This window comes from Carassius auratus, chromosome 24 (genome assembly GCF_003368295.1).
Source record: "Carassius auratus strain Wakin chromosome 24, ASM336829v1, whole genome shotgun sequence".
Classification (NCBI taxonomy): domain Eukaryota; kingdom Metazoa; phylum Chordata; class Actinopteri; order Cypriniformes; family Cyprinidae; genus Carassius; species Carassius auratus.
The window spans coordinates 16938216-16965363 of NC_039266.1; the positions used below are offsets into that span (position 1 = coordinate 16938216).

Here is a 27148-nt window from a genome sequence, read left to right on the forward strand (position 1 = left end):
TTTCTTCTTATCTCAGGGTCGCAGTGGCTTTGCTGAGAAGAGTGCCACTTGTGGACGCCTGGTTTGTGATGTTGAGATCTCTGCCAAAGAACTGATCCGCTGTAAGAGTTATCACCTGACTGAGCTGGCTGCACAGATCCTAAAGACAGAGAGGGTGGTGGTGCCACCAGAAAACATCAGGAACTTCTACAGGTTAGTTGCCACCTGTTTGGTTGAACTTGAGTCCTTGCTTCAGATCCTCATCCAGAATGTTTCCAGCAGTATTTACATATTTCTATGTTGTGCATTGTTTTTCCTCTCCTTTTTCCATAGTGATTCCCCGCACTTACTCTACCTTTTGGAGCTTACCTGGATGGATGCCAAGCTAATTCTGCAAATCATGTGTGAGCTGAATGTGTTGCCACTGGCATTGCAGATCACTAACATTGCTGGTAACGTCATGGTAAGATTTCTCGACAAACTACACATATGCAAACCACATCCTAGCTTGGCTTTTGTATTAAAATTAGTATAAAACACGTAAATGATAAAACACATAATTAATTTATTATTGATGCATACATGTCATGCTTTTCTCTTTTAATGCTTATTCTCTCACAGTCTCGTACTCTGATGGGAGGGCGCGCTGAGAGGAATGAGTACCTACTGCTCCATGCTTTCCATGAGAAGAACTTCATTGTTCCAGACAAACAATTCTTCAAGAAGCCACAGCAAGATATGGTATCAGATTCCTCCCTCCATTATTGCAGCTATCACACCATTTAACCTTAATTAACCCCTTACTAGTAACCCCCCTTTTTGGCATGGAGACCGAAATTACATACCCAAAATAAAAAGGTTTCTGCTCATGATTCTTTCTGACTAGATACATAATCAACCTTTGTTCACAAAGCTGACACTTTAAAGTTTACTGTTCAGGAATCAGAATCACTCAGACTGTTATGATAATAGAGATATATAAGCTCAAACATAAAAACAAAAATAAAAATATTAAAAACATATGTTTTAAATGTATTTAAAAAAATGTTGATGTAGGAAATGAGTTTGAAAACACAGTGTAGCTAAGGCCACAAGTCTTCCAAGACTTCATAAAAAATTTCATAATCGAATCTGTAAAACTGTGAATTTTATGAAATATTTTCTAAGGCCATGTCATGTGTGTTTTTAGAGAAGGCTAATCAGATTGATTTATGGCCCTTGTCATCTCTGTAAGATCTCACATGTAAACATGTGTATGTTTCACTGTTGAAAACTGCCCGAATCATGATTGTATTGTTCTCACCAAACGGTTCTTTCACACCTCCGCCAAGTATGACACATTATCCGCATTATTCTTTTATCATTATTCTTTTGTTTTTATTCCACCTTTATTAGCCTTGATTGTGGTTTTTCAGGCTTTACAAAGCAACAAAGCAGCGATCTCACTTCAGTCTCTCTTTGCATTTAGCCCTTATTTATCAAAAGTCTTACTATAAAAATACAACAAAACATTTTCTTACGACCTTACGTGAATTATTGAGACAAAAATGCATTATGAAGAAGAAAAGCACCTGCTATTAGTAGCATTGGTGCTAACGTTAGCATCAAGCTACATCTGACAATTTATGAAATTATTAGTACACTTTTACTCAAAACTCACTTTAAACCCCGATCGAGTGTTTATAATAACTTCCTTTAGCGATCAGGGGTGGAATTTGGTCGTTTACTGTTGTAAAAATATGTTATTTGTAGCCTTTTTCATCGCTGCACAAGTTAGCATTTCCGATGTACATTTTCGATTTTTTTTTATAAAAACGCCCCAGATCTCAAGAAATTCTCATACCAAGCTTTACTATCGTAATCGCGGGTTTATTATTCGGATATTTTGTGTGTACAGAGGTGTTTCAGTGTTGTTTTGGCCAGATAACTACCAGGAAGTGTGCAGGAAGCATGTGACACGATGGGGCGGTGTCCAGATATGAAACTCTAAGATTGACGTTTGAAAGACCCAATCAGAGTCTGAGTCACACACCGCACGAGCTGTGACTACTGCACGCACACAGAGATCGCTGGGAGAGGCTGTTTATCATCTGATCGTGTAAATCCGTGGAAAATGAATAGAAATGATGATTCTGTCTGAAGAAATATGAAGTAAACATCAGTAAATATATCCATATATCTCCGCAGATATGCATCTTTGGTCTGTAAATCCTTATTGACGCTGTTCAGTGAGTCTATGTGAACACAAATAAACCGCTCTTGACGTGACTGAATATGAGTGAGTTGTGAATTTCTATTCAAAATGTGGCATAATACGGATTTATTATTTTGCACTCCTGACATAAATCACTAAATATCTGTCACTGCAACAATGTTTTATCAAAATATTGGTCAAATATCGAAGCTTGAGTCTTTAAACTTTCCATTGATGCACAGTTTGTCCAGATGAAGTAAGACAGTGATGTTTAATGTACTGTGAAAGTGAAACAATAATAAACTGGGGCCGTCAGCGATGTTTGCACGCAAAGGGGTTAATACTACTCCTGAACTTTTTATTATTTTATTTCTGCTCTCAGGGTGAGGATGAGGATGTAGACTCAGGGAAGGGCAAGTCCAATAAAACAAGGAAGAAGGCAGCTTATGCTGGAGGTCTGGTGCTGGACCCAAAAGTTGGTGAGTGACAATGTCCTTGTGCATACCACTTGTTGCATTTTATGTTTTTGCCTCCCAGTTGTTTGCATTTTATGTTTGTGCCTCCCAGTTGATCTATTGTATCTTCTTCCATCAGGTTTCTATGATAAGTTCATTCTCCTGTTGGACTTCAACAGTTTGTACCCCTCCATCATCCAGGAGTTCAACATCTGCTTTACTACCGTTGAGAGAGGGGCGACCAATGCACGCAAGAAAACGGAGGTTCGTTGGGGGTGGTTGGCTTTGCCTGCATGGATATGATTATGTATTTTGAGCATGCCTTAAACTACTTCCATGATTAAAGGAGGATGATGATGAGATTCCCGAGTTGCCAGATCAGAGTCTGGAGATGGGCATTCTTCCCAAAGAAATTCGAAAACTTGTGGAGCGTCGAAGACAGGTTAAACTGCTAATGAAGCAAGCGGACCTCAACCCCGATGTGTACTTGCAAGTAAGTACAATACCATGCAAGACTTCAAAGCCTTGCTTTATTGATAACACAGCCCTCTACATTACAAGTAAATCATTCACATATGCGACTAAATATTCACTCTGGGCAAATAAATAATGTCTACGTAGTATTAGCCACTGGCTGATCAATATGCATTCATACATGGTTACCAGGTTTTAATTCTATTTGCTGAAGTATGATGAAGTTATCATATAATGATTGACTGACTGATATGCTTTAAGATATTTAAAAGCTGAATTTTTTTTTGTGTGTGTGTATATATATATATATATATATATATATATATATATATATATATATATATATATATATATATAGCTCAGTCTGGTGAGTAAAGTAAAAATGTACTCAATGGCTATTAAATTGCCAAGGTGTCTGTAGAGGGTTGTAACAAGCTGTCAGTTTGGCTAGTTTCTTTTTTTCTAGCTCTGCTAATCATATTTTTGTTTTAAAACACTGCATGCAAGCCCTGATGAATCTTTTCTCTTAGTATGATATCAGGCAGAAGGCCCTGAAGCTGACCGCTAACAGCATGTATGGATGCCTTGGCTTTTCCTTCAGTCGCTTTTACGCCAAGCCTTTGGCTGCATTGGTCACTCATAAGGGAAGAGAGGTATGTAACACAATCCTGTATTTAACATTGTTTAGATATGCTCTATTTAAATGTAATGTAACAAAGACCTTGGGTCTCGCCTTTTATAATGTCTTGTATCAATTACTTTACAAAAAAACATTGGTTTTATTATATATTTTTTCTGGGTCCATATTGCTGTCGGAGGCTGTAAATTACAAAGGCATCCATTTTTTTTTTAAAGCCAGTTTTTGTCAACATTTAGATTATATAAGCATACAGATGACTTTAAAGTTGACCCTATTTTTAAACGAAATAAACAAAAATTGAGACCGTATTGGCCCCCCCCCCCACACACACACACACACACCAACATTTCATAGGGGTGAGGTCCTTTTTAATTTAGGTTACAGGCCACTGTGTACTACTTTGGGTTCTTTTTGTACATTTATCTCCTACGGTGCAATGTTATTTTAGTATTATTTATATATATCATTATTTATATATATATTTATATATTTATATATATATATATATATATATATATATATATATATATATATATATATATATATATATATATATATATATATATATATATATATATATATATATATATATCTCTCTCTCTATCTTCAATAAGCTTTTAATTGTAAAAAAATTTTTGGGAAAAGCTGGTTTTAGCTATTTGTATAGTGCTTTTTTGTTTATTTTTTTAGGGAGCCCCGCACATGGCATGCAGGAAAAAAATAGGCTAAATCATGTGCACAATTTTCTAATTCGTTGCTTCGATTTATAAATTATGCTCACAGTTTACTAATTCTTCTCCCGATTTGCTAAATCTTGCACACGATTTATAAATCGGTAGAACGAATTATTAAATTTTGCGCTCAGTTTAGCAAATGGAGGGAATGAATTAGTAAATCGACACCAGATTTGTTTATTTTTTCTTGCATGTCATGTGCAGGGTCCCGTAATATTTACATTTCTTATTAGCTTTATTTTAATTTTATTAATTTAGTACTTCAACTCTTTACTTAAACTGAATTTTATTTCAGTTAGTTGCCTAAGCAACATTTCTAATTTGTCTAAATATACTATTTATTTTATCTTAGCCTTGTTTTAATCAAAAATGATTTGTAATAGTTTGAGTTTTAGTTAACAATAACAACACTGCTGTGGTATGACTTTTTTCCACAAGTGTTCACCTTGTTTCTCAATCGGATCATAAAACCGGATGTAAAATAATTATGCAGTGTTTAGTTAGTTTAAATGTTAAAAATAGCTTGAAATAGATTTACATGAACTATATAGCTTGTTATATTACATATCTTGCCCTTTATTAACCACAGGTGCCATCTACAGTTACTGCCACTAGAGAGCAGTCTAAATCCATCCATAAGCGTGTGTCCATGTGAGCTGCACCTCAGGCCTCTGGCTCTGATTTCACTCGCCTCCTCATGAGCCACTGTTCTCTTTTGTGCTTTAACCAATTTGACTCGATCTCTTGTTCCTTTTATGCCACCTCCTTGGCATGATTGCCGGCTACTTGCTCTTGACTTTAATGAGACCAGACTTTGAAAACCCACCAGGGTGTAACTATACAAATGGCTACATTCACGCTCCTACCCCTCTCCCTTCTTGCACAGTGCTGCTGGGAGTTGTGGGGCATTGTTTGATATGTGGGGTGGGGGAACCAATAATTACAATCTTTTTGCATTAGCCCCAGCATTCAACACAGGTTTTCACTGCCTCATTTGTTACAAGAAGAGCTGCTAAAAACCCAATAAATTCAGTGAGGGGGAAAAAAGGAATGCTTGCAAGGTTGATTTTTCAAATTCAGTTTTGCAGTATTTAAACCACTTCACTGGAGTCTGACGATATTAATAATGCAATTCTTCATTTCTACAAGCCCAGCTTGACTCAATAACCTTAATACTTTAAGTCCTATTGTGATACATATTCTCCACTGTCAACCAGCATGATGCTGAACTATACACTAAGATGTTTTGGTAGAGATCAATGGGAAATAGAAGGGGGGCGGTAGCAACAAATACTCACACGTACTTGCGTTACGTTGATCCTGACATTAGTGGGGTGACTTGAATGCTCCTGTATTCAGTTGCCATTTATATTTTGATTGAGGGCCTTCTTTATCTGTGGAGAACAGTGTTAGCGATAGGCTTTGGTGTTGCAGATGTAATTTTTTCCATAGCGATAAAGATGCTTGATTTGGCCCCTGTTCGAATGCCCTCCTGAGCTTCTCGTCTTTTCTGATTGGCCTATGGTAAGGGGATCTGGACAAGCCCCCGGTGATTCTCAGAGCCGTGATGGAGATGACGGCTGTTTGGCACCAGCGTCTGAGGGGATTCACTGCACGATGATCCTTTTCAAACTTTTAAGAGGGCAAGAAGTCATAGAGGCAATTTTCTTTTCGTGTCTTCCGTTGGTGCCAGACACTCAGAACGTGGATCGTAACCGTTGTCTAATTTGACAATTGGATTTTACGATCGTCAAACACTAAATCCTGTCAGTCAGATGCATCGGTCTCATCTTCTGATGGATGATCTGCTGTCTGCACCATCATTGTTTTGGGATAAGAATTACAGGCGCTCTGCTTTTTATAGAGTTAGCTAATACTTTCTGAGAAGCTAGCTTAGTTCTAACCTGCCACAGGGGTGTAAATTCAGCCAGCAGGTGTTGTAAAGTGGGTTGAAGTCTAGAGGTGCCGCAAGGGAGAAAGTTTTGAGCTTTATTTGCTGGTTGCTTTGAGTGAAGGAATAGGTTCAGTTTCTTAAAGCAGTGGTATCTCTTGATTTTGGGCCAGTTTACATAAGTATTATTTCATTAGAATGGCAAAAACATACATATGTATGTGTGTGTGTGTGTGTGTGTAATTTTCTAAGGTTCCCCTAGAACCTTTTTTTTTTTTTTTTGAAACTCAACACCCACCTCAGTAGTTTGTGAAAAAGATGTTTTGCATTTATTTGCATTTTTAAATTTATTTATATACCCTGCTGAAGTTCTTAAAAGTGGACATTGTGTTTTTGCTTGTAATCTATAGACACAGTCAGGGTCAGCAAAATGATTTTATATTTCTGATTTTAAAATATGACTACAGATTCAGATTCTTCTTGAATGCAGTTTGGAATTGATTAGAACCAGCTTAAGCCGTTGTGGTTTAGATTATTTTGCTGTATGACAATTTGGGGAAATCCCCCTGCAGGCCAGTTAGTAAGAGCTGTGTGCGTTTAGCCTTTACTAGCACTTGTGAAGTGACGTTCTGTGGCCCTTGACCTTTCCAGGGAAACATTTGTTCTGGTGCGAACCCTGTACTCCCCTGGTATGAGATGCATGCCATGGAATAGGCGTTTAGGGTTTCATGTTGAGGGGTCCGTCCTGATTGATGTGCCTAAATTTTATTTTGAGCTCTTTGTGCGGCAGCCAGTGTGAAAAGCGGAGCTTCAGCTGTGGAGCTGGGGGGAGGGTGTTTGGGTCCGGGGTTAATCGAGTGATGTTTACAACTTCTGTCGCTACGGACTGCTGATGGTTCTGGAACGTTAGTTAGCCTGACCTTTCACCCTGCCTTGCCACCAAGCCCCGGACTTCTTTACCTAGTGTAGACAAATTCAAAAAGGTAAAAAAAAAAATGAATCATGCTGTCATGGATGCCATGTCCTTGTGCTTCAGATCTCGAGCGGCTGTTGGTGAGATGAGATGGGCTGTCGTGGTGAGTTAGGTGTCATCTGAGTAAACATTGTTTCCTTTCTGCTCTCTCAGACGAAACGTCCAGTTGTCCGAATCACAAAGGTCATTTTTAACCTTCCCAGAATAAGATGTGAGTGCCCTCCTCCCCCGTTGTAGGCATTGTTGCATGCACCGTTTGACCCCGTGGTCTTCTGGTTGGGGATTTGCTCCTGATATCACTGGACTTAACAAATAGTCACAGGGCCCAAAGCATATTTTTGGATTTGGGCACGAGATGCAGTCAGCTTCGCGTAGCTTCACGTTCCTCACACAAGTTCCTTCAAGAGCTTTGCACCTTTTAATTTAGGCTGGCATCTTGAGTGAGGTGTTATTCTTAACTAATGCCTTCTGCGGACTCTTTTAATGTTGTTTGATTTAACAATAAATGTTTGCTCCCTGTTTCCCCATTCAGCTTACTGAAATGTTTCAGTTTAGCTCTAATGTAATAGTCATCTTTCATTGAGATACTGGAATTACAGTTGTTAATGAATAGGTGGAAAGAATCGTGTCATCCTGCATGTGTTGAGGTGTCACTCAATTTTCCAATGATGTAGTTCAGTAAACTGTAGAACATAGTGTTACGTTACAGACACCACAGCCTCCTTTGGGAATAAAACAGAACTGCTTGTTGATTCTGAAGTCAATTAGAACAAAGACAATTCATTAAAATTATCAATCATCCTTTATTGTGTGCCTATTTAGGGAAAAAAACAACAACAGTTATTATAATTAATTTTATTTTAATTTAAAATTCTGGCCAATACAGTTGTTACTGGCCTATCATTATATAAATATTTTGGCTGATTACCCATAAATAAATTAAATAAAACACTTTAAATGTTAATAGGTGGATTTTACAGGTGAATTTATGCAACTAAACATTTGAATCTACAGTTTAAAAAATAAATATTCATTTTAAGATTTTCTAAAATTTGCATTTAACAGGTTTTAAAAAAACTAACTTAACACTTAATTGTTTCCCACACATTGATTTATTTGTGGCAGCCACCACAATATCAAAACTGACCGCCACAAATAGATTTTACATTAATGAAATGAATGTTTTTTTAAAACAGTTTTTTTTTTTTTTTCTAGTTAACTATAATAACACTGCTGTCAACCGGCCCAAAATTTTCTCGCACTGGACCCCACTGATGTAAAGGTCTTGTAACTCGTGTCGAGTTTATTTGTGCTGTATGAGAAAATAGAGCGCATGAGTGTGTAAATGTACGTGTCAGCTCAAGCTCATAATTCAGAAACAAGATCTAATAAATTTTGTTGGGAAATATTGATCAGAGGTATTATGTTGGGGTTTGGGAAGGGAACGCTGTGCTCTTTTTAGTGGGATATTTTTACCTCCAGTTCTTAATGCCAGGCTGGCCGCTGAAGTGATTTCAGGCGGTCATATTAAATCAGAGAAAGGATTTGCAGCGATATTTTACCCCTTGGAGCTCAGAGCCCATGTGATCCACAAAGCCTGTGAATGTGTGTGCACCTGTGTTGCATAAATGTATCTCTATTGACTGTCATTGTACTGTTGTCTTTGTCCGTTTGCTGTTACATCCTTTAGATAATGATTTGCACATTGTCAGAGAGATGACATTGTTATGCAGCCATCTACCTAAAAAAATATGTTTGCATGCTATGAGGGCAGTTCATTTTTGCACGTCCCTCTGTGGTTTAAATCTACCCCTGTGTGTGTGTATTTTAGATCCTCTGGTCAGAGGATAGAGAGATGACAGCGGACGTATTTCACCCTGACAGTGCAGTGTTGCTGTTGCTATTTCAGGCAGAGGACTGTCATCCTCAAAATGCTTTTCAGCAGGACACTTTTCAAAACAATCGTCACCAGATACTTTCTTTTACAAGGTTTCTGTACCGCTCCAAGGCTTAAAATGCCTGCTATGATGTGCACCGAAGCCAACAGAAGACCAGATGCCCCTGGTGAGCAAATGGCACCATGGGGCAGGAGGAATGAACTGTTTACGAGAGCAGCCGTAGACTTCGTTTTTTCTCTATAACTATTCCGCCGCCCGCTTGAAATGGTTGGGAAGAGATAAATGAACGTGTTAATGACAGACCTGTCGATTGGGGCAAAAAGGATGAGGGCCTTATGGGTAGACAGGGCCAAACTCTCCTGTCCTGTCAGTCACTGCGATCCGAGCCAGTTGCTTCAATTCAGGGGTGGTATTTTAACACCATTAGGATGCACTGCTTGGTATCGCCTTCCATTAAGTGCTTATTGGAGTCAATTTGGATGAATATGCATTTGGATTGACTTTACTTCCATAAAGTGATGTATTTCCAAATTAAACTGTTAAATTGAATATTATAATGAGACTTGAATTAATCTATCAGCGTGTAAATAGGTTATAAAAAGGTAGGTTTCTTATTTATTCTCATTTCTTAATGGCATGTTTCACTTTGCATTACTGCAAATTTAAGTAACATGCAGTTCATAAAGTAACATAAAAAAAATAAAGTGAAAAAATAAAGTGTTTACTGATGCATCAAAGAAGAACAATTAGTCAGATGAGTGTGACGGAGGCATTAGTGATCTGATGGTAGGCTCCATAATAACCCTCTGTTGACTCTTTATCATGTCACGCTCCAGATGTGTCCCCAGGCATGTGACGGAGAGGGTCCGGTCCCCTTTTCCGTCTTACTAACGGGCGGCTTTTGCTCTGACACAGCCGCTAATTCACTGAGCCTTGTAATTACAGTCCACTTTTGTCACTTCTGCCCGCAGTCAGACAGGGAGCTGAGAAAAGGCTAAATGGGGCACTGTTGGCCCGCCGGACAAAAGTACAGAATGTCAAAAACATTTACAGAAGAGTTAGAGCTGTCTGTGTGTTTAGTGTTTCCTACACTGCTATTTGGAGATAGACACATGGCTAAAAATTTGACATTTTTACTCCTTGGTTAGCTTGCCATGTAAATTGAATGTAATGAGCTAAATGGGATGGAGACCCCAAAAAAACCCATCTTGGGTAAAGAAATAAGCCCTTTATTTTGCATATTCGTTGGCATATTAAAAATAAAAATGCTATCGTTCAAAGGTGTGGGGTCAACTATTATCAGACCTGCCATCCTGTACGCTATTGCGTTGCGGCTATGTATTTTGACCTCGAAGTATGCTGGTACGATTTGTCACTCTAAACTAGGGCTGTGCAATTTAATCAAAATCTAATCTAATCATAACCTACATTTCACAGGTATATTCTTCATCTGTAAATGTTATAAAAAAAAAACATGGAAAATTTCCATTTTGCTGTCTGAAGTTCATTAACTTGTGCTGTAGCGATTCTCCGCTAAACTCCACAGACTCAATTTAGAACGAGCGCCACCGCACACATGCACGCCAAACAGACAGAGCTCAATGAAATGGGTGCGCAATAACTGTCTAATGTATACATTTTGCTGAAATATTCATAGTTGGACAATAAATGTGACCTGTAGAATTTTAAACCTACAAGTTAGTGTATTTGATCGCATTAACTGTAAAGTGTAATTGTGTAATCAAAACAGCCTTTTTTACTCAGTCTGTGCTTTTTGTTTCCATTTTTAGTTTAGGAACTTTAACTTATGCTTTAAAATGTTTTTTATTTTTTTATTGCAATGTTACAATCTAATGTGATTTTTAACCCTATTTTGCACACAATATATGCCTACATGCTTACATTTGTTTAATCCAAATGCAAAATACCGAGATAATAGGCTACTGTATACTGCAAATCAGCCAATATGAGATATATAGATCTATACATTTTTGCTCATATCGCCTATTATTTTTTAAATAATAAATGTATATTTTTATTTATTAATTATGTGTTAAACTGATCTAAAGAGACTGTAAAGACATTGTTTTAAACAACTTCATCACCAAATTAGCATTTTTATGTCCAGTTCACTACCAAAAGACTCTTGTGAGCTGGTTATTTTATTACATCTGTTAAAGTGATTCTAATTCTAATTGGTGGAATCAGTTATTAGTTTACTGAATTAATGTGTGAATTAATGTGTATTTTAAAATGAATCATTGACAATTACTGTATGCTTAACTCTATATGGACCACATTATGAAATTGAGTTTGTTTGACATTTGCCTAGTTAAACTGGCACATTCACAGCTTTTTCTATCTTTTAAAAGACAATATTGTTTTAATATGCAATGAAGTGTCATTTATTGTTAAAATGGTTTACTCAGAAAACCTATGCTGGCAAAACATCTCTGGACTCCGGTGTCAGAGGATCTGTGCCTTCTGTATGTTTACTCTCAGATGTGTTTGTCGGCATGTGTTTTAAGATGAGCCGTCTCCGCTCTCATTTCTGAGCCATAGTCGAATGACTTGTCTTTCAGCTCAATGGGCCCCACTCACACCAATCTTTTTCTGTTGTCATAATACACCGACATACAGTACAGTGGCTATGGAAACATACAAACATAATCTAACTTATCACTGTAGCCTCTTTTACGTTTTTTTTTTTTTTGTCCTGGTACCTCTATCCCTCCAATTCTCCTTTTCCCAACTCGTTTAATATCTGTCTACGTCAGCGTTAGTGGTGAAGCTAAATGAACTGTGTAATACAGTAAACAGTTGCAGTGCTAAGTAGCTGTAACTTTATGGCTCCCTCTGAAGTAAACTCGCACCTGCTCAAGGTCAGAAACACTCACACAGACAGATGGTGTATCAATTTAAGTGTGGGCTCTAAGGGTACTGCTGGAGAGCTGGGTACAAAGCATAGGCAGAGGACAAGAGCCATCTCAGCCTTCTGGAAAGTCTCTGTGATCCCATCTAGCGTTCACCTAGCTGACTTATGCATTATATTTAGTGGTGCTTGCTATGCCACATATTACTACTGTTGTAATGGATTTGAGCAAACCCTTAACCCTAATAACAAACAGCCTTTTTGGCTGCAGAATTTCCCAGAAATATTGTTAATGTGACTGCCCAAGTCAAAAGATCCCATGCTATACCTTGAAGTTGCAAAGTAAGCAGCTACTCAGAACCAGGGCTTGAAAACGGAAAAAAAAATGAATTAAATCAGTTCACTCTAAGCAGAATCTATATTTGAATGTTTCTGTTCCTGTGTGCCTCTGATATTATTACCGTTCCGAAACCAGTTCGGGTGGAAGAAATACTGGTTAATAACATTATTTTTCTTTGCCTATAATTTGCCTAATAATAATAAGGTACAGCATTTTCTGTGATTCTGGTTCTGTTCCTGCCAAAATTTTGTTCGTTTCCGGTTTTCGTTTCTTGAAAAGGTTCAGAGCCCTGTTCAGAACACTCTTAAACACTGAGAACAGAACATGTATCAACACTTTGGCAGCGACTTTTGCACTTCAAGTCTAGTCCATATCATGATCCAATTTTGAAAATGCAAAAATGGATGGCACACCAACAGCAAACCACACATAACAGATGTTTAATCCTGCTTAATTAGTTGTGCGTTTCTGTGTGTTTTGGGGTGACCTTGGCTATGTTGGTTAATGCCGACAGCTATTTTGTTATTACTCAGACCTGACCTCCTACTTCCCTTTGGGAGGTATGTTACACCTCATAAAGCATGCTTAAGTCCTGCTCCAGTTTCAAGGAGTGGAGCTTCCCGTGCTCTGAAATAGCTTCGTCCTTGTCCCTCTGAGGGCTTGGGTTTGGCTATGTGTATGTGTGTGCTGGGGGGCATGAATCCTGGTGTCTTGCTCGATTGCTGTTGACAGGCTGCAGTGTGTCCCTGTCTCTTTGAGGCCTCAGATTAGCGCCCCTTATTCCCCTGCTGAAACCCCCACCTGTCTGAGTCCCTCTCCCACAGAGGTCACCCTGCATGCCATCACAGCGGCTGTGGGGTGTATGTTTAAGGCTGGACACCCTGAGTAAACAGTAACTGTGTTATCATGACACTTCAGATATGTACAGTCTCTTCTGTCTACCTGTTACTGTCTGCAGTTTTTATTATGGGACAGATTTGTCACCTTTTATAATTTTTGAGGCCACTTGCAAAAAGTTCTAAAATAAAGAGTTGAAGGTAAATTGTCAAGAAATATTTTAATGCAAAGGAATATTCTTTTATAAATCAGATTTTGGTCATATTCCGGTTATGACTAGCAATACCAGTAAATTGCCGTAAAATTACCGGAAACGACCGGTAAATTCAAAAATGCGTTGTTCACACAGTCAACGACATTCCGTCTTTTTTCCAAAAAGCACAATTCACACATCCATTCCAAAATACCGGTAAATTCTGTGACGTCATTAATCTCTAATCAGCTTGCACTTGTATTTTTAAACATGGAGGGTAATACGTGTTCAGTATTTCTGTTGATGGTTTGATTTTTTTGTTTCAAAATTTAGTATTCATGCAACTGCTTTTGTTACAGAGACATCGTAATAGACGACTGGTTTGAATAATTATACTCACCATTAATAAAACACCCGAGGCTGTCGGGAGTTGACCAATTTAGTGAAAATCGGCTTGAAAGGATTAATAGCACAATGAAGTTGCGATTGTAAGTTGCAGTCTGTAAGACGCACTTTGCAGAAAAGGTGCGTTCACAAAGCCTATGCTGATCCAAATTCATATCAATTAGTCTATCAGCGCAGATAAACAGTTCTGCGTGCAAATTGAGTTCAAAAGATGTCCCAAAGCACCGGAAAAATTACCATGAATGTGACAGAGGGAAATAGTAAAAATATATTTGAATTATTTACTAATAAACTAGTGTTTTCTGAGTCTGTGTCCCAAGGGTGAAGTTGCCTGACTCGTCATCTCCTCATTAGAAGCACTTCCTAAACGGATTATGATTGTAGCTATTGAAATTTTTTGTTGTTTGTTTTTATTATTTTGTTAAGTAGTAATTAAAAGCTTTCTATAGATATATTTATCATGTCTGTGAGGCATATTCGCTGAGTTTCGGTTTATTTTTGTAAGCTCTCCTGTTCAAGACGAGGCGGCAGAAAGCATGTTTGTTTTCTTTATTTTATATTTCTTTATTTTATATTATGATCGCGCTGGCACCTATGTCTCAAAAAAGCGTGCTTTATCTTGCATTCTCCGGACAAAATATTAGATATAATGCACATGTATCTGGGTTTAATGTTAAAACATCGTTATGCTTGAACTGTTTTATAACTTTAGATTTTATTTTAGACAATTCGTGATGATTTGAGAAGGCTAAACTGATTAAACATAGACTATGTAAACTCTCTCTCTGTGCTGGCCGCTTTAAAACAAAACTTATAGGCCTGTTTAACGATCAAAAACTGCTCCAAAAATACAAAACTGAACTATTTTAATAGCTGAAACAGTAGTATAAGCTGTTTTGGGAGAATTGGAAAAAAAGACTGGCTGAACATCCTCAAGTGTGTTGCGGGGCAAACCTAAAGTTGATGCCGAATGTCCAGCACTCTTCTTCACTGCTCCCTATGTAAAAACTAAAATTAAAATTAAGTTGTAAAATTAAGTTGTAAAACTTAGTTATTATTATTTATTTTTTTTGTGTTCGGCATGGTGGGCAGCGTGCCATTTCATGACGTGCCGCAGGTTGAAATCCACTGGTTTAGAGCTACAGGATTTGTGGAGTAGCAGGACCCCCAAATAGACTGACAAAAGTCATAATAGGAACAAGAAATAATTCCACTACTACTTCGTTTTTGATGGTCTTTTATTTTTAAGATATTAAGACGCAATGTTTTCAGTTTATTGATGACCTGACTTTGTCCTGTGAATGCATTGCTCGCAGCGACAGTTAAGTTATTTTATCATACGTTACTTAATCACTAACAGTAGACGTCTTACGTCACGGCGTTCTGAACCCTTACGTGCTCATACCGGTAATTTTCCTTCTGCGTTCACACACAGCAGAATTCCGAATTTAATGGTACAACTTCTCATATCGTCAAATTGCCAGAACGAATTTACCGGTATTTTTTTAAAAGATCCTGTTCACACACGATCTCTTTACGGCAATTTACCAGTAATTTTCCGGAGAAGTCTGTATGTGTGAAAGGGCTAACTGTCTCATGTAAGGCACAATTCCTGTTTTGAAAATTCCAAATATGATGTTTATATACCTTTATCTATTTTGTGTCATTTAATCCTTTTTGGAATATACACTAATAGAATACTATTTTTATCTGTTTATGTTCAAAACACCCAGATGTAATTGTGGGCGTTTGGGGATGGCATAAAGTCTTGACTTTTTTGATGTTAATTGTTTTTATCTTTCTGTGATAAAACAAACTACCTTTCAAAAATTTCAGTAAGGTTTTTATTTTTAAATGGATAGTTGTAAATTCAGAGAGGATTTCTTAAATTGATCAAAAGTGACATTAAAGACATTTATAATAAAAATAGATATTTCAAATAAATGCTGTTGTATGTGCTCTCCATGACATTTATTTGAAAAAAAAAAAAATTGTGTGTGTGTGTGAGCACAAAGAGCATATAATGAATTTGAATGTATTATTCATCAAAGAATCTTAAGTGCACAACTTTTTTCGGCAGAGATAAAAGGAATGTTACAATATTTTTTGAAGTATCAGTAATTTTAAATTGTAATGATATTACACAATATTACTTTTTTTGTCTACTCTATTTTTGATCAAATAATTGCATTTTTACAGACCCCGCACTTATGCATTATACTGTAGTAAATTCATTTAATTATCTTGTAAACCTGTTTTTAAATTAAATATTGGATGTAATCCGTGAGTGCCATGTAAATACAGTCAGCTGGGAGCTGTGATTCAAACCTGTGTTTCCCAAATTAGCACCATGACTCTGACCACTAAGCCCTTTTTCCCTTTTTTTTTTAGCCTCTGTTTAATTTTTTTTTTTTTTTTTTTTTTTTTTTTGCTGCTTTTATGTATTTTTTCTCTTGCGCTACACTTCTACCTCCCTCTGTCTGCCCTTCATTTTTTCCTTTTGTTTCTCTCTTTTTCTCTGACAGCTGTGGTTTACATGGGTCTCCCTCTGCAGCTGGACAAACCCTCCCCTTCTCTCAGTCTCTCTTTTTCTCGTCATGCAGTCCAGTGGTGATTAAGACTATTAGGCCTTATAATGACTCTGCTGGTGTGTGGGTTTGGAGCCCCATTTCAGTGCAGCTAATAGACCTCTTAGCCAATTATCCTCCATTTAGAAGCAAATCACAGAGGCTTTTTCTCTCCCCCTTTGATAAATGTTGAATTACTGAATAGATTTGCTAATTAAATTCTTTGTGTGCTTTGCATGTGCGAGTCCTTATGTTCATGTGTTTGAGTTTACGGATGTGCGTTTTTTCCCCCGTAGTATTTCTTGCTGATAAATGTATATTCGCCGAAGTGAGTGGGTTTGTTTGACATTCAAGTTAGACCGATTTGAAATTGATATTGTTCTCCACTTGCTGTGTTTAGTGTTTATTGTGTTTCCCGAGTGACATGCGGTCTTTTGTCTCCCGCAGATTTTGATGCACACCAAAGAACTGGTGCAGAGGGTGAGTCATGATTGGTGTATGTTACAGTAATAATTAAGCTGCACTTGCCGATGTTTGTTACTTGTAAGCTGTGCGTGGGTTTGATGGTTTACGGTTCTCTCTCAGATGAATCTTGAGGTCATATACGGGGATACCGACTCCATCATGATCAACACCAACAGCACTAATCTGGAGGAGGTCTTCAAACTGGGAAACAAGGTAAGGTTTTTGGGGGAAAGGGAGGGGGGTTTCTGCACGTCTCACAGAAAAATGCATTATTGGATTTTTAAAGCTTGAATGAGTCTGACATTAATGATTGAGACATCACTGACAGTCAGGAGAGAATTAAATCAACCATTCAGCAATTTAATAAATGTCTCTCTCTCTCTCTGTGTGTGTGTGTGTAGGTGAAAAGCGAGGTGAATAAACTCTATAAGCTTCTGGAGATTGACATTGACGGCGTGTTTAAGTCCCTTCTGTTGCTGAAGAAGAAGAAATATGCTGCACTGATGGTTGAGCCTCAGGGAGATGGCAAATACACCACAAAGCAAGAGCTCAAAGGCCTGGACATTGTGCGCAGAGACTGGTGTGACCTGGCCAAAGAGTGTGGCAAGTCAGTGCACTGAACTACAACTCATTAGCCCTATGTGTTCTTTATAAAGACAGTTTTGTAGTAATAATCTTTCTTGTTTTACTTGAAGCTTCTGACACCAAGACAAATGCCTTGTGCGTGTGTGTGTGTGTGTGTGTGCAAACAGCTCTTTCTGATTCTGTATATATTCTTTTAATACAGCTGTGATTTATATGTTCTTTTTCTCTTTCATGTAGTTACGTGATTGGTCAGATTCTGTCAGACCAGAACCGGGACACCATCGTAGAGAACATTCAGAAACATCTGATTGAGGTTGGAGAGAAGGTGGCCAATGGCACTATTCCACTCAGTATGTTTGAGATACACAAGGTAAAGGACTGAATTACAAACAGGCTTTTCGCAGATTGGTTCGGCTATGAATAAGGAAAATATTTACACTACTAGTTAAAAGATTATAAAACCTTAACAGCTCAAAACAAAAAAACAAATGGTGTATTGGTTATTATGTAGAGACTGAAAGTTTGGGATCTTTTTTTATTCTGTGAATATGACGTTTAAATGAGCAGCTTTTATTTGAAGCAAAAATAATGTATTACTCTAAACTGAAAATATCTGTTTATTTATGTAGTTGTGTAAAGAATGGCACAAAACTCATTTAAAATGTTCAAACCATTAGAACCATATATATATATATATATATATATATATATATATATATTAGGGGTGTAACGATACGCGTATTCGTATTGAACCGTTCGGTACGAGGCTTTCGGTTCGGTACGCATTATGTACCGAACGGTTCGTTGGACTAATTAATTAAATTTGGAAAATAAAAAAGGTGTGTGAAATATAATGTTATGCGTTCAACAAGGTAGCCCAATAACCCAAACGACGTAACAGGCAATGCCCCTGACACCCCCGAAGAAAAAAAAACACCAACTTATATGTTTATGTTAGGCTACTCAGCAGGCGCTCGCTCACTCAGTACGCGCTGAAGGCTCGGTACGGAGCCCCGCACGTCACCTGTAGGAGAGAAAAAACATCAATCCGTGGCGACGGTTTTGCAATCCGTCCCCTTAGTTTATAAACCGTGCTCATGAATTAATAAACTGTTCACTCGGTTTAACAAATCGTACCCAGGATTAACAAACCGTGCCCACGAATTCCCAGTCCGTGCGTTTAGATTGTGTAAACCGTACCCTCGGGTTTTGAATCCGTTCCCACGAATTCATAATCCGTGCGCACGCTTTCGCAATCCGTTCCCTCGGATTTGAAAACTGACACGCATTTTACACTTAACAGTGAAACATGCATCTAACTCCGGCAGGTGGGGTGAGGTGGGTGGAGCTTAGTATAATAAAATCACAAAAATAAGTCTTCATGTTAAGAAAGAATTGTACACAAGCATTTCCAAAACTGTCCAAAGGTTATTTAAAAATAAAGCAATTCACAAATTATTTTATGACAAATATTTTTACTGTCTTGTACTCATTTATTTAGCCTACAAATTAAAATTATAAAAAATAACTTTATTTTTATTTGTATCATTATTATATATTATTAAACAGGTTATGCATAAGAATCTTTTATCCAAAATAACTTACAAAAGAGGAAAAAATTACTCCAGAGTCAGTCACAATGCCAGGTTTATTGCACAATAATAATCAAGTGCTATTATAGATTATCAGCAATTGAACAAGATTTTAATGCGCATCTTTCTTATTAAATCTTTGTATTCCACCTCGTACTACACTTGATAGAGAATCACTTAAGACACTTTGCTGTAAACCTATTCCACATAATAATATTCAATAAAACTGTATGTTAACACGTAGGAGTTTGCTGCATGAATCCGTGAGTACGGTTTACAAATCCGAGGGAACGGATTGCGAAAGCGTGCGCACGGATTATGAATTCGTGGGTACGGATTCAAAAACCGAGGGTACGGTTTACAAAATCTAAGTGCACGGATTGGAAATTCGTGGGCACGGTTTGTTAATCCGTGGGCACGATTTGTTAAATCGAGTGAACAGTTTATGAATTCGTGAGTACGGTTTATAAACTGAGGGGACGGATTGCAAAACCGTCGCCACGGATTGCTTTTTTTTCTCCTACAGGTGACGTCCCGGGCTCCGTATACGGACATCACCGCAGCGAATGGTGCATTTACGTTATAGCCGCGGATATGAGACCTTACTCTGTAGTGGAAAACGCAGGTTTTAAGAACATGCTTAATGTAATTGAGCCCCATTACAATATTCCTTCTCGAGCCCATTTCAGACAGACCGTAATTCCTGCTTTGTTCCAAAAAACATAAGCCCAAATAGAGAACCAATTGAGTAAAAACACACTAAATATAAAGAGTTATAGAGTTCCATATAAAAAGAGTTACATCTTTGTATTTGTTCATAACCACTACAACAATATTACATTTAATTTTTTAAAAAAAATTTATAAGGAGATATTTTTGTTTTATACAGTATGCTGCTAAGAAAACACCATAGAAGATGGGTAAAGAATAGCTCCATCATTGTTCAATGTAAAAAAAACACATACTTTGTTAGTTTTAATAAATAAAACATTTTTTAAAAAATCAAGGAAATTTATCTGCCAATTTTTTCTTTTTGCTGTATCTAAAACGTACCGAACCGTACCGAACCGTGACATCAGTGTATTGAACCGAACCGAACCGTGAATTTTGTGAACCGTTACACCCCTAATATATATATATATATATATATATATATATATATATATATATATATATTTTTTTTTTTTTTAAGTCATGGGAAAATTTCATGACTGTCTCGTGAAGTGTTTTTCAAGGGAATAATTTTTTTTCCAGTCCTTGACAAAGGATCCTCAGGACTACCCTGACAAGAAGAGTCTCCCCCATGTCCATGTTGCCCTCTGGATCAACTCCCAGGGTGGAAAGAAGATTAAAGCGGGTGACACTGTTTCTTATGTCATCTGTCAGGTGAGTGGCCTGTGTATTTTGTACTTCTGACTCTAAAATTTGGCAGTGAACCCACACTAACCTTCCCCCACTGCCTGTGCTTTCCTCTGTTAGGATGGTTCAAACCTGGCAGCCAGTCAGAGGGCGTATGCCCTGGAACAGCTACAGAAACAGCCGGGACTCAGCCTGGACACACAGTACTACCTGTCCCAGCAGGTGCACCCTGTGGTGGGCCGAATCTGTGAGCCTATCGAAGGCATTGATGCAGTGCTTATTGCTACATGGCTTGGTGAGACACTCTGTCTGGATCAGTATTGATTATATTTTGCCAAAAAGGATAAATGAAAAAGGATTAGTTTGCTCATTTCTTTTGACACGAAGAGCAGCATATAATATAGTATAGATATTGAATTATTATAATTTTTTACCTCACTGTGATGTCTGAACTTATTTTAACTGTCATTGTGAAAATTAATGAAGCTTTTTAGCTATTTAATTTCATTTTATGTATTTATGTATTTGTTTTTATTCATTAAAAAAAAAAAAAATTCTGAACATATTTCAACTGATTTAAGTTGTTAACGAATCATTCATAATTTGATATATTTTTTATATATATCTTTTTTACCATTAAGTTTATGTTTAGCTGGTTTGTAAACGTGTTAATTTCAGATCATTAAAGAAAATCAAGTTTATTTATTGCTTTCTTTTCCCTAGCAGCTGAGATCCCATTTACAGCAGCACCCCCCACCCCCCAGATGGAAATTCAGTTTCTTTAAAAAGTGCATGAACCCTTGCCACTCTGTCTCCATGGCAACAGACCCTTGTTGTTTGGTATCCCGCCGTTGGGTCCAAAACTCAGACGCTAATTCAATCTCCCCACCGTGTCACCAGAACCAAGTAGCTGGTTACCTTCATTTATTTAACGGTTAGCAACACAATTTACGCCATATTTGCTTCCAGAATATCCCGATCAACTGCTTCTCAAGTAGTCATGTTAAACACTCTCACAATGCACACAACATTCAGTGTCCATTCCTAACTACAGTTCATGCACGACCCTGTTCCCTTGACCACAGATGTGTGTGTATGTGTGTGTGTGAGACATGTTGCATGTGTACCTGTAGATGGCAGCAGCACTCGGGCCTCTGCGGGTTTGGATCCTCAGAGACGGCGGTTAATCCCTGAAGTCTCATAGTCAACACTTACTTATGTGCTCATTTATTCACTTAGCCAAATTACCCAGGGGGACGTAGGCTGTTTTTCCGTGCTCTAGTAGTGTTCGGTGTCACCTGGGGGGATTAAATGGAGATTCAGCTGCTGTCTCTTAATGATTTGATGATCTCAGCTGCCTGGGAAAAATCGGATAGCTGCGCTTTCTCTACCCCTCCTCTTTCCCCTTATTATGTTTCCAGTTTATTCTTATCGTTAGCTAGTCTCCCTCCTCTTGCCTCCAGCGGCCGTGCCATCTTCTCTTTCTTTCTGTCCCTCTATCCTCTTTCAGCTTTTCCCTTTACCCCTCTTTCCATCACTGTCCATAAATACATCCATGGGGAAGTCTGAGCCTGCATGGCGTTATCGCCAACACAGCAGAAGTACATTTCATCCTAGAACTTCACAAACTTGCACTGCTGACTTCTCTGTTTATTAACATAGTTGTTTCCTTTGCTATTAAATGCTAAATGGTTTGAGTGTTTTTTGAGAGATTTATTACTTGAACGTTTTTCTTTACCTGCTTGTCCAGGTCTCGACCCAAGTCACTTCCGAGCTCAACAGCAGCATCAACGTGAGGACGAAGTGGACAATTTTCTGGGTGCTCCCGCCCAACTTACTGACGAAGAGCGCTACCGTGATTGCGAGAGGTTTACTTTCACTTGCCCTGACTGTGGTACCGAAAACATCTACGACAACGTGTTTGAAGGGGCGGTGAGTTATCAGTCCTCATATTCACATCCATTAGCAGACCTGATCTTATCGGTCAGCAAAATGCCAAGCAGTCCGTCCCGATTCATGCATTTCTCACCGTTCGATTGCATCCTACCTTAACTTCCTGTTAAATATTGTGTAATGACAGGTAACAATAAATTTAAGCGGTGCAGGTGATTACTTCCTCCGCTTCAGGCTTTTACCGGCCTATTAATTTCAGAGCCACACACTTTATTTATAGAGGCTTGGCAGAGCTGGGCAGTGGGAAGAGCGGTTCTGCTGGGGTATATTCCTGGAGCTCTTCAGTACACAGGATGTCCGTCATACTCCAGGCCGAGGTCAGCGGGGGCTAGAGGAGCGTGTGTAATCTGCCTCTAATTAAGGGTCCACACACACGCACATGCTCATGCACAGCTTTCTCTTGTCCAAGACTCATGAAAAGTGACATTGACCCCCCTCTCCACTGGCTTGACCTCTGTCCTCCTAGCTGTTTAGAGATTTTGCATGCTTCAGGCCAGGGAAGGCTTGGAATTCTGGGAAAACTGGTTGGCATTTATGTGCACTATAAATTAGAAATGGGTTACAAGCCATCATGGACTTTAATCAGGGTAAACACCATATGTGACCCTGGACCACAAAACCGGTCTTAAATAGCTGGGTTATATTTGTATATAAAATATAAATATAATATAATACATTTTATGGGTCTCAATAATTGATTTTCCTTTTATGCCAGAAATCATTAGGATATTAAGTAAGATCCTTAGATTAATACGAATCTTAGATTAATCTTCCTGATTTCATGGCAATTCATACATTTTTGACAAGGTGGCTAATACGTACAAATTTGTACTACCTCACAAAACTTTGAAACTCTTGTTACAGTTATGTATCTTTAACTACTATTACAATTTACAATTTAATTTGTTTGTTTGTGTTTATTACAGTATTTTAACATTTCTCTGTTTGGTTTAGTTGCAATTGTATCCAGTGGTTCAGTGTCCAAATGCTTCATCTAGGGCTGTAAGAACGTGAGCTGTCTGATTCACCAGGCAGTTCAACTGAGTCATTAAGAAACCAAAACTGAGTAGTTTGTTCACAAATTTGGGCAACCCTGTGTGCTCACATAAAAATAATTAACCTTAGTGCTTGCAGATTTATCTGCGAAAAGGGGACACTTCTCCATAGCAGCGCAGGAAACATTAAAGCCATTAAACAAAACTATACTTATGTTTCACAGCCTTATTTTCATTCAGCATGGCATCTAGCGTGTTACGTACAGTTCTGATAAGGTATCTAATAATTAGGAGTACAGGGTTATAGCGGAGCTCTGGTTAAAGGGAGTGCGTTGAAGAAAAGAAGGCTTTAAAGGACAGCCTTGACTCACAGTCACTGCAGATCGCTCTCTTATCAGAGCTGGCCGTGGAGAGCGGGAGGAGGACAACAGGAATGCAAACAGATGATACTAGACAGTATTTGCATAGACACATGGTTCCCCCTTAAAGTGGCGCTCAGAGAGAGATGTAAAGATCATAAAAACGCTAATGGCTCACAGCGACTACCGGAGAGTGAATTGAGCAGCGCTTCACCACCACCGTACCATAAAAGCAAGAGTGATGTGTTTGTGTGAGACGGTGAGCTCGAGCAAGTGTGCTGATGCATTAGCCGCACACACACAGCTTATTTGAGGCATAATGAGCACCATAAACAGCTCTGCTAGTGCCCATGTGAGGTTAGATTGAAGGGATATCAGGCTACAGTAGTTTTTATCCACTGTTTAACTACAATTGTTGCCACTGTTTCTTAGTGGGAGGTCTGGGGCCTTTTAGATGTAGAAAAGCTGGCAAAGCTTGCAAATCATCTGCGCAGTATGGCATTTGTTACATGCTGTCACCCAGATACACAGCTGAAAGCCTAATGAAGTGCCATTTTTGCTCATGTGTTTCTGTTCCCAACCTAGATACCCTAGAGCCTTGGTCCAAGGGCACTGACATTATATTTTTAGTATGTTTGAATGTCTAATAGGTCAGGTCTAATAGCCTTTAAAAGCTTCTTTGGGCAATGCCAGTCAACAGGATAAATGCCCTGATTATGATGTGGGTGAAATGTTTTTTTTGTTTTTTTTGTATGTGTGTGGGCTTGTGTGCCGTGATCAAATGCTGTGTTAAGTTCATTTATTTGTTTCCAGGGGAGCACCTTACAGCCCAGCCTGAAGAATTGTTGCCATATCCCCTGTCGAGGCAGCCCTATTGAGCATCATATTAAAATTGGCAACAAACTGCAACTAGACATTCGCCGCCACATCAGGAGATACTACAGTGTAAGTATGAACAAATGCTTCTCGTAATGCACCACCTATATGTTTCAGATTGGCCACTGTAGGTGTAGTGGATCAGGTGTCGCATAATAAGGAGCCATGTAACTAATAAATACCTATTTGCTCCAAGAGTTTTGCAAATCGATGAAGAAAATCCTCACCAAATGTGTACAGTCTAAGATAGTGTACAATCCTAATAATATGTGTTGTTTCCTGGATGATTCACAACTGTTTTTCTGTGTTGTGATAGTTGTTCATAAGTCCCTCGATGGTCCTGAACAGTTCCTGCACATTCTTTGGTTCTTCTGCATATTTGAACCCTTTCCAACAGTGACTATGATTTGATGAGATCCATTTTTTCACACTGATACACAGCTATTACAAAAGGAAACATTTACTGATGCTCGAGAAGGCAATCCAATGCATTAAGAGCCAGAGGGTGTAAACATATGAACATGATGATGATGTGTAAATTTTTCTTATATTAATATAATTTGGTACTACACTTAAGAAGCTCCAAAAGTTCTTAAAAGTTTCCCAGAAGATAAAATAAGTACAATTTACCCTGATCATCCAATTCAGAAAGTTTTACACCATCCAGCTCTTAATGCATTGTGTTGCCTTCTTGAGCATCAGTAAATGTTTTAACCTTATATTCTGATGTTAATAATTTTAATTATTAATCCTAGTCTTTTGATACCGGTCTGTCAGTAGACCCAATACTCAAAATAGCAGCATACCTATAATAACGTTCAAAATATTAAACCAACTTCTCCTGTTTCCCACTCTCAACACTGCAAATCATGCAAAAAAAAAAAAAAAAAAAACCTTATCACGTCAAGGGTCACAGAATTTGTGTCCTGTGAAAGACAAAATAATCATTTGCGTATGCTTTTGCCGAAGCTCTTTGTTCATGTGCCTTCCTTTTTAAATGTGTCCTATACAGTAACACTACAGGTACACATTATCAAGTTTATTGTCCAAGAGTCTTCATCCTCTACTTTAATTAGCTCCCTGCCTAATGAGTTGGTCTTAAGTGATTCATTTACATTTCACCACCCGGCCACTCTGTGAGCACGTAACATGGGTTAATTTGAGCTCACCTTCCTCATTCTGTTTGTTTATTTCCTGTCTTTATTGAATTTCAGATGCGTTTTTTCGCCTTTGTGCGTTGCTCCAAACAGCTACCGCCCCCCTCCCGCTGTGCCACAAATGGGTTTAATTTTGTGCGCACTTGCTGTGTCTTTGCAGAAATACAGGCCCTGGCGATGTGACAAGTGTGCAGATATTGGGCCTGCGTTAAGAGTGCACATACGTCTGTGTATCTAATTTCCCAGCTTAGGGTTTTGATCGACAACCATAATCACTGCATGCCATGTCCAGTCGGGGAACAAGCGAGCCAGGTTCTGGAACTTTCTAGCCGAGCTGGGAAGTTCTGGAATGCCGGAAACTCACGAATCCGACTTGAAAGACATGGGGGTATATTCTCCCACAGTGCTGTGCAGAAAAATCAATTAGCGGCCTGAATGTAGCCACCTCCCTTGCTGGGACGGTGCCTGTAGGCTCTTTTGTCAGTATGTGTGAAACAGCTGCTGGTAGTGAATGCGGCCCCCCTCCTCGCTCAGGCCCGGCTTCAGTGGACACAGCTCAGCCATCCCCTCCCACACTAGGAGCAATGAAGAGGCTGATATTGTGTAATTAAGGATTCCTTTCAGCTGAGGGGAGAGCTCAAATAGAGTTGTTTGTTCGCAGAGATAGAGAGAGAAAGCCTGGCTGCGTGAGGGAGGACTTGCAGCTTACATGGTTACAGATTGGAAGTCAGCGGTGTTTGTTGAGTTTCCTACGGAACACCAGCGAGGCATTAATCATGAAAGAAATCACTGCCACCTCCACCTTCAGCCCACCACCATTACCAATAAAACCACCCTTTAGAGACAAAGCAAATATGCTTTCCCCTCGTCCCCCCCCACTTCTCTCTTTCCTTGTCATCCGTTCTGACTCCTGGAGTCTTCTACAAAATGAGAGCGTGGCACGAAGTGGCACCCCCCGTATTTACCCCATTCTAATGTGGGTTGCCATGGCGTTTAACAAATTATTGCAATTATGTTCGTCATGTGCTTCGCCCTTGGTAACTGGCTTCGGGATGTGATGGTGGTGGTGGGGGGGTGACCGAAAAAAATAAATAAAAAAAGGTGATAATCCTGTTTTGAACAAAAGGTCAGATTGCTGAATAGAAAAGGCTTGATTAAAGCAGAGATGTACAAAGTGGACGCATTTGCGTCCATTCAGCCGCTCTCGGGCTCCGCAGCCGCTGTGTGAATGTACAGCTGTTGATTACCAAGGCACAAAGCCCATGAGAGGCTGTTGTCTTGGGGGCTTTTTTGCACCAAGCTGCCTGTAATTGCATCTTTTTTTCCTGAACTAAAAGGGACAGCTCTGGATTAAG

The 27148-nt window shown here is 38.7% G+C and overlaps 1 protein-coding gene across 1 annotated transcript in view; it reads left to right on the forward strand.

Moving 5' to 3' along the window:
• Positions 1 to 27148, forward strand: part of pola1 (polymerase (DNA directed), alpha 1) — a 54181-nt gene that overhangs the window by 5903 nt on the left and 21130 nt on the right. The window contains exons 20-34 of the mRNA XM_026201321.1: positions 17 to 192; positions 313 to 442; positions 601 to 720; positions 2556 to 2652; positions 2768 to 2892; positions 2975 to 3121; positions 3633 to 3755; positions 16900 to 16932; positions 17038 to 17130; positions 17319 to 17524; positions 17740 to 17872; positions 20349 to 20480; positions 20574 to 20748; positions 22204 to 22385; positions 24574 to 24705. Coding sequence (XP_026057106.1) covers positions 17 to 192; positions 313 to 442; positions 601 to 720; positions 2556 to 2652; positions 2768 to 2892; positions 2975 to 3121; positions 3633 to 3755; positions 16900 to 16932; positions 17038 to 17130; positions 17319 to 17524; positions 17740 to 17872; positions 20349 to 20480; positions 20574 to 20748; positions 22204 to 22385; positions 24574 to 24705 — 2004 coding nt within the window. The remainder of the gene's footprint in view (positions 1 to 16; positions 193 to 312; positions 443 to 600; positions 721 to 2555; positions 2653 to 2767; positions 2893 to 2974; positions 3122 to 3632; positions 3756 to 16899; positions 16933 to 17037; positions 17131 to 17318; positions 17525 to 17739; positions 17873 to 20348; positions 20481 to 20573; positions 20749 to 22203; positions 22386 to 24573; positions 24706 to 27148) is intronic.